At 43.9% G+C, this 8,027-nt stretch overlaps 2 protein-coding genes across 4 annotated transcripts in view; both read left to right on the plus strand.

The window, feature by feature from the left end:
• The first annotated feature begins 816 nt into the window (after positions 1–816).
• LOC123499901 (protein transport protein SEC31-like) lies at positions 817–3,948 on the plus strand. Its single transcript, XM_045248433.1, has 3 exons — positions 817–882; positions 1,098–1,244; positions 2,338–3,948. Exons 1-3 carry the CDS (start codon positions 817–819, stop codon positions 3,640–3,642), a joined length of 1,518 nt encoding a protein of 505 aa, XP_045104368.1. The 3' UTR covers positions 3,643–3,948.
• Positions 3,949–4,453: 505 nt separating this feature from the next.
• LOC123499836 overlaps positions 4,454–8,027 on the plus strand; it is a 17,187-nt gene continuing 13,613 nt past the window's right edge. For all 3 annotated transcript variants that reach the window (XM_045248371.1, XM_045248372.1, XM_045248373.1), the window contains exons 1-2: positions 4,454–4,618; positions 7,508–7,698. In XM_045248371.1, coding sequence (XP_045104306.1) covers positions 7,629–7,698 — 70 coding nt within the window. In that variant the 5' untranslated portion in view covers positions 4,454–4,618; positions 7,508–7,628. The remainder of the gene's footprint in view (positions 4,619–7,507; positions 7,699–8,027) is intronic.

Here is an 8,027-nt window from a genome sequence, read left to right on the forward strand (position 1 = left end):
AAGAAGAAGAAGAAGAAGAAGAAGAAGAAGAAGAAGAAGAAGAAGAAGAAGAAGAAGAGAGAGAGAGAGAGAGAGAGAGAGAGAGAGAGAGAGAGAGAGAGAGAGAGAGAGAGAGAGATATCAGGATGAACTGTGAGTCAAAGAGTGAGAGTGATGCTTTTGCTGCTTTCTTCTCACTGGACTCATTACTAGCAGGGTGTCATCTTCCCACGATCCATCAGTGGCGTGACTCCCGCGTGACGTGACGGTTGAGCGCGCCCATCACAGTTGTGATTAGTGAGGCACTGTGGCTGGCGACTGCACGCATCACACACGCAAACTACATTAATTACCACACTGAGAATTGTTAACTGTAAATTAGACACACACACACACACACACACACACATATATATATATATATATATATATATATATATATATATATATATATATATATATATATATATATATATATATATATATATATATATATATATATATATATATATATATATATATATATATATATATATATATATATATATATATATATATATATATATATATATATATATATATATATATATATATATATATATATATACGTGTGTAAGACAAAGACGCTTTCAGGGTTGGCAACACTGAGCAGTACACATGACTTTTATTGATTTGAAATAAAGAACTAGTGTTACTGGAAGAAACACCGCACGGCTGGTAAATGAGTGCCTTGCGAGAATCAAGCAGCGCGATCAGCGTGTGCATGGGATGGGTTTCACTGAACTTCATTGATTTCTAAACCGTGCGATTCTGACCGCGTGGGTACTTGGACTGCACATGACGCAGGAACATGAGAGAACAGCTAGAACATTAAGGAAAAGATCCAAAACTGTATTAAAGAAGGTAATTTCTCATGTCGTGCTTACTACAAAGTGAGGAAAGTTGTCGAGATAGGATGAAAGACATGCTGTTGAAAATACACTCCCTAGTCGAACTTCAAATAAAATAAAAGAGATGAAATACTGAACCACAACGACGTATGTATATGATCTTACTATGTACTTTTAACATGACCAGCATATCCTCCGCTCCTTTACTCATCCCTGTATGCTCTACAGATGGCTGGTCGAGGACTTGTGCTGGCGGTGCTGCTGTTGGCGGGGCTCGGGGTGGAGGCGTCATTTCTACGAGGGAACAGAGGGAGGTACCGAGCCCCCAAATGTCCCACCAAGTACCTCACTACCTACGAGACGGAGGTGGTCGAGGTGAGTCAGAGAGAGAGAGAGAGAGAGAGAGAGAGAGAGAGAGAGAGAGAGAGAGAGAGAGAGAGAGAGAGAGAGAGAGAGAGAGAGAGAGAGAGAGAGAGAGAGAGAGAGAGAGAAATGGGGGGGAGGAGGTAGTGTGCAGGATTGATTATAGTAGTAGAAGTAGTAGTAGCAGTAGTTCTTGTTGTTCTATCAGTGGAATGGTGGTGTGTGTGTGTGTGTGTGTGTGTGTGTGTGTGTGTGTGTGTGTGTGTGTAGAGTGGGTGCAAATTTAATAGGATCTTGGGGCAACAAGCAATAGACGAGGAGAGTAGACAGAGAGAAGAGCGTCAAGAGGAGAGGAGCAATGAACGTAGAGGAGAGACCAGAAGGAGAAAAAAAAAAAGAAAATATACAAAAGCATTGCGAGTAAGGAAAGTGAACAGGTGGAATGAAATAATGGAGAAAAAAAAGAGATAGGTATACAATATATGGACAAATCCAATCACACACACACACACACACACACACACACACACACACACACACACACACACACACACACACACACACACACACACACACACATACACAGTAAAAGAAAAGGTATGTAAAAATAGCCAGAAAAAGTTGAACTCTGTTTTTCGATTCTGGCAGATGACAAATTTTAGTCTGGGGAGGTGGTGTTGTCACGTAGCCTTACACTGCAACACAAACCACTTGATATGAACCGCACCTTCTCTATACGGGAGAGATGGGGGCCGCCATGGTACAGTGGAACCATGCATGCTTTGAGGTCCGAGGGGTCTCTAAGCGTACGGGTTCGAATCTTGTCCATGGTCCGAGTGTAGGTTGGGCTTCCTCACTCGGGGCAATGGTTTCCTAGCGGGTGGGCTTTGAGATAGGAGGTACCCCAAAAAGTATTCCCTTTAGCCCATAAATTCCCGTGAAAAAGCCCACTTGGTATTATGGTAGATATGGTATTATAGCGCTGCCACATAACACAAAACCTAACCAAACTAAACCTCACCTCCATAGCGCCATCATGCACCCCTAACCGCCGCCACAACGCACCCACACTCACTCTGCTTCTCTCCCACTCGCCACCTTGCAGCAGCCCGTCTACCACACCGTGAAGGAGACGCAGACCGTGCCCACCACCGAGTACCGCACCGTGCACCGCACCGTCACGCGGGTGGAGGAGCGGACCCGGAAAGTGCCACAGTACATCACCACTACCACCTACCGCACCCTGTACACCACGCACACCGCCTACAGCACCACAGTGAGTGTGCAGTACTCCCCGAGCTACATCACCACCACCACCTTCGTGCCCTCTTACGTCACCACCACCGACGTGTCCTACGTGTACCAGACGCAGACGCTGTATAGGACGACCACCTCCATAGAGGTGCAACCTTCCTATGTCACCACCACACACGTCACCACGCAGTACCAGACGCAGGTAACCACGCAGTACCAGCAGCAGTACGTGACAGTCACTACCACGCAACAGTCCTACCAAACAGTCTGCCCGGACCCACCCCAACAACAGGGCTACGGAACCTCCCCACAGATCCCTCCCGCTCCTGCACCACAGCAATCCTACGGCGCCCCAGAGCCACCACAGCAGTCCTACGGCGCCCCTGAACCACCACAGCAATCCTACGGCGCCCCAGATCCCCCACAGCAATCCTACGGTACCCCAGATCCCCCACAGCAATCATACGGCGCCCCAGAACCACCACAGCAATCCTACGGCGCCCCAAATCCCCCACAGCAATCCTACGGTGCCCCAGAACCACCACAGCAATCCTACGGCCCCCCAAATCCCCCACAGCAATCCTACGGTGCCCCAGATCCCCCACAGCAATCCTACGGTGCCCCAAATCCCCCACAGCAATCCTACGGTGCCCCAAATCCCCCACAGCAATCCTACGGCACCCCAGATCCGCCACAGCAATCCTACGGTGCCCCAGAGCTACCACAGCAATCCTACGGCGCTCCAGAACCACCACAGCAATCCTACGGTGCTCCTCAACGCCCACAACAATCCTACGGCTCCCCTGAACCACCACAGCAATCCTACGGTGCTCCTCAACGCCCACAGCAATCTTACGGCGCCCCTGAACTACCACAGCAGTCCTACGGCGCCCCTGAGCCACCACAGCAATCCTACGATGCTCCTCAACGCCCACAGCAATCCTACGGCGCCCCTGAGCCACCACAGCAATCCTATCTGCCTCCTCCCCGTTCGTCTTCACACAGGTCCTTAGAGAAGAGATCACCAGGGAAGGATCTTTTTGGTAGCTTCGTCCCAGCTAACGGGGCGGGGTCCTTCGCGGTGCACAAGGGCGCTAAAAGGAAGAGGGAGCTGGAGGAGGAGGAACTGAAGGAGGTGAAGAAGGAAGGAGTGTAAGAATCGAAGAGGAAGGACGATGCTAAGGAAAGAGAATGAAGGTGAGGAGTTGGAAGTGAAGGAAGAGGAGGAGGAGGAGGAAAGTAAGAGCAAGAAGAGAAAGGAGGAAGAGGAGGACAATGTGAGGGAGAAGAAAAAAAGTATGGAACGAGAAATAAAAGGAAAGGTGGGGGGGGAGGGAAGAAAAATGTTAATGCTGGGTGGAATGGACGGTGACGTGTGGCGGCAAATTGAAACGACGCGCTTTTGTTACTGGTTATATTTTTGTATGTTCGTATTTGCCTGTGTATATTTAAGTGTTCTCCAGTGCCTGTGTATTATATGATAAGATAAATATATTGTAATTACTCTATAGTGTTGTTCATTCACGCGGGAGGGAGATCCGTGCCTGCCGGGTGGACATATCGGTGATAAATGGCACAAGTGAATGCGCAGACACCATCCATCCAGACCACATCGCCTTACTTGTGCACTTTGTTGTTTCATTTGCTGTACAAGTAAACACATTTTTTCCCATGAGAAGAATACTCGGGATGGCTTTGGAGTGTTTCGGTAAGATATCCACAAAACGATCTCAATGAGAAACTTTTCCCCTTATAAAAAAAAGAGGGGAAAATAAGGAGGGTTCTTACTAACTCATTCTGTGTAGGGAATCAATTAACGTGGAGATGGGTATGTAGACCTTCATGTGTCAGCTCGAAGGTGACTGCTAGCCGTCGAGCCTCCTGAACGAAACGAAGCTTCACACAGACGTCGATGTAAACAAAGAGGACGTCATTCACCTCAACATGGCTGCCAAAAAGGACGTCAGGAACTGTAGGTGCAAAATAGATAGGTTTGACTCTTTAGAGAGAGAAGAGATACGACAACTGTTGATACTGATATTGTTAAAAGCAAGGACGAAAGATTAAGACAAGTTGAATAGTTGATGCAGGAAAAGGAGTGGAGGAGCTGCTGCTTGATACGAACTAGTGAGGTATGTGCAGTGCGTCATTCGTGATATAGTATATAGTATAACATAGAACTGTAGAATAACATAGTACAGCTTACTAACCATGCACAGTCACCGGAAGTACTAGTAATCTAATGAAAAGTGAAACATCGTGCGGCAACACAAGGAAAAACAATAGAAGTAATGAGGTAATGATACTAAGAAATTTATAAGGATTAATTCAGGAACTACAGTAACACTTCAGATAAAACTATAAGATATGACAGCAGTCGCAGCACATAGTGAGGGTAGCAGCGTATGAAGGAGCCGAGCTAGGTCAGGATATGATAGAAGCATGAGCCATTAGCGTAGGTTGTGAAGCGAGGAACACGCTATATTAACCTACGATACAAAACAATTAACAACACCAGAAGTATTGCATGAAATCTTTACAAGTGTCTACAATAAGGAAAAGGAGGAAAAAATAGATATTGCAACTTCTTTCCAGTTTTAACCCCTTCAGTACTGGAACTCATTTTTATCACGAGTTTTGAGTATGATTAGACGATTTTATTTACATTAGGAATTGTCTGTGGAAGTTAAAAGATTAATAGCCACAGTCTTCACTATTTTAATCCCCCACATAAATTTCTGAAGCTGTAGAAAATCACCAAATAATAAACAGAATGAATATGGAAACGCGTCATTGTACTGAAGAGGTTAAGTTTGGAGGTGGTTGGAGAATAAGTAAAGATGCCTCGGTGACTAGGGATTAAGGAGAAATGTGGCAAATAGGACTCTAAAGTAATAGTGTATCGACAAATCTTGGTTTGGTGGTCCTGAATGACCCGTGAGAACCTTGACACTATAGAGATGATGCCTACCGTGTCATAGGAAAGCAAGGCACGTGGCTGTCTTGTGACCTTGAAATAGAGTATGGGAGGTTAGTTAAGGATCATTACTGAGTTCCTGCAGAATATTTAGTTATTAACCTGACCAGTAAAAAGAAAAAAGATATGCAGTTATAATGATAAGAATATCAATAATAATGATATTAATGATACTAACAACAAAAGTAGATAGATAGATGGGTATATACTCAAATCAAATAAAACTAAACAATAGAAAAAAAAAACAGATAAAGAAAAGAATAAATGAGATAAGTCAAACTAATAGACAAATCAATAAATAAGAAAATAATTTTGAATAACAGTTTAGAAGTATATGCATATGAATGAATGAATGAATGATTAAACAATTAAAGAGATAATGTTAAGGATTAAAACAAGTGATAAATTATATAAGTAATGTACAGAAAAAATTACGTTAAACAAAAAAGCTTTCCAAACACAAACAACTTTAAAGTCTCCATAGCGATACGCTGTTTCAGGTTTATCAGTTGGTCACGCCACCACCACAAAAGAAAAGGTCACTTAAAAAATAGATCGAAGTAGAAGACGTAATTATTTATTTTATCTGACCTTCGCTAAAAAAAACCCGCGATAAGTATTATGAAGCAATCTTGCAACTCTCAGTGAGCGAAGGGTGAGGAGACAACACGTGCTAGGCATCCAGGTGAAGGTGATAGGTGCGCGGGGCAGGTGGCGGGGATTCCACGACTACACGATCCCTGCTGGCTGTTTTGGAGTGACGCACCCAAACCCCCCATATCCATGCTGCTCCTTGCTTTGCTCCGTAAGGCCTGTGTTTTGAAACGCTTTGCTCTCTCACTACGACTGATTTCCAAGGCCACAGAGATGATTAACCGGGGCCTCAAGAAAAGACTTAGTAACGTAGAAATGTTAATATGTCAATGGAACCGTAAATGTACACTTAAAAACTTTATCATTTCACCCCAGAGACTTTTGCATGTGTTTGAGGTAGGGCGCAGAAGTGTCACAATATGACCTGATATCAGTTACAGGAAATGAAGGCGGAGACGCATCATTGTACATTTTTTAGGAAAGGTATCGGCAAGGGCAACAAAAAATGCAGTTAAAAAGAAATAAAACCCCAATTTCAGTACCGGGCCCTTGCAGAGTGGAATGAGTTCGTCATAGGCAGGTGGAAATAAGGAAGCAAGCAAAGAATTCCAGTCTGTAGCAGAGAAAGTTATGAATGATTGAGAGTACTGGTTGGCACTTGCACTGGAGAATGTGATACAATAGGGAATGAGAGGAAGAGAGTCTTATACAGCGAGCCGCGGGAAGAGGAGAGGCATGCAGTTAGTAAGATCAGAAAAGCAGTTAGCATAACGATAGAAGATAAAAAAAAGAAAAGAAAAAGGCATGCAACCGTGCGGCGATGAGGAAAGAGGCTGAAGATAACAACAACAGCAGCAATAACAACAACAACAACAACAACAACAACAACAACAACAACAACAACAACAACAACAACAAGCAAACAAAACACTCAAGGTCAACGTCAGGGTTTGCAGAAGGGCGTGCCACATTTTACCAGATAACAAATCATACTTTCCGAAACACTCCATCGGCGATCCCACGTGTACTGTCTTCAAACGTTGACATCACCCTCCTTTACTACAGCCAAACACGTCGATGAGTACAGATGTGGACAGGGATTTATAATAGTGTGGGAGAGGCAGGTGGTAATGTTGGAGGGAAGTAATAAGTGTTAATCAGTAGTACTAAAGTAGAGGAAATTGTTGCTTGTTGAGTGTGGGTTTATCCATACCTACGTCATCTGTTCATTTTCCCACCCTGAGATAAGATTTTTCCAAGTGTTTGTGGAGTGTTGCTCAATTCAGTTTGCAATGATCGTTTTTTGCTTTGATATAATGTCCATTAAAAGTCAAGCTTTCACCGGAAATAAATAAGCATACGTACTTATCTTTTTTATCAATACTTATCTATCTGCCACTTCTCTCTTCCTCTAGCACTGTATCCCACTCAATAACATTTCTTTACCCAGGCGAGGACGAGAGAGAGATGGCACTAGTCGTGGGAGGCAATTTATGGTGCGTCAGAGGGCAAGGCGAAGAGAGGCTGAGAAAAAGACGTCATTATACCCAGAGCAGTGACGAGTAGTGGTCATGGCAGGACGTTCGAGACTCCACTTCTTGGTGTTGGTGGTAGTTGCTGCTGCCGCCATCACGCCCACCGGTAAGCTCTCCTTCCATCCCAGGCGCTGTATGATCTAGGTGTTGCAGTGCTGTGTCAGTGAAAAAACTACTCCTTCGCTCGTAGTTGTTCTTGTATCTTAATTCCTTGATACTTTTTCTTCTTTTCAATTTTTTCATATATATTTTTCCTTCCAAGGTTTTCTTTCTTTTTTTCATATTTCGATGTCTTGTGTATTTATTATGCTATCTGTTTTCTTTTTCTATATTTTCTTTTCTTGGATATTTCCACTAGTCATCTTTCTTGATTTTCTTTGATATTTTTCAGGTTCGTTTACTTTTCGTTCAGTCTCTCTCTCTCTCTCTCTCTCT

This window comes from Portunus trituberculatus, chromosome 50 (genome assembly GCF_017591435.1).
Source record: "Portunus trituberculatus isolate SZX2019 chromosome 50, ASM1759143v1, whole genome shotgun sequence".
NCBI classification, from domain to species: Eukaryota; Metazoa; Arthropoda; class Malacostraca; order Decapoda; family Portunidae; genus Portunus; species Portunus trituberculatus.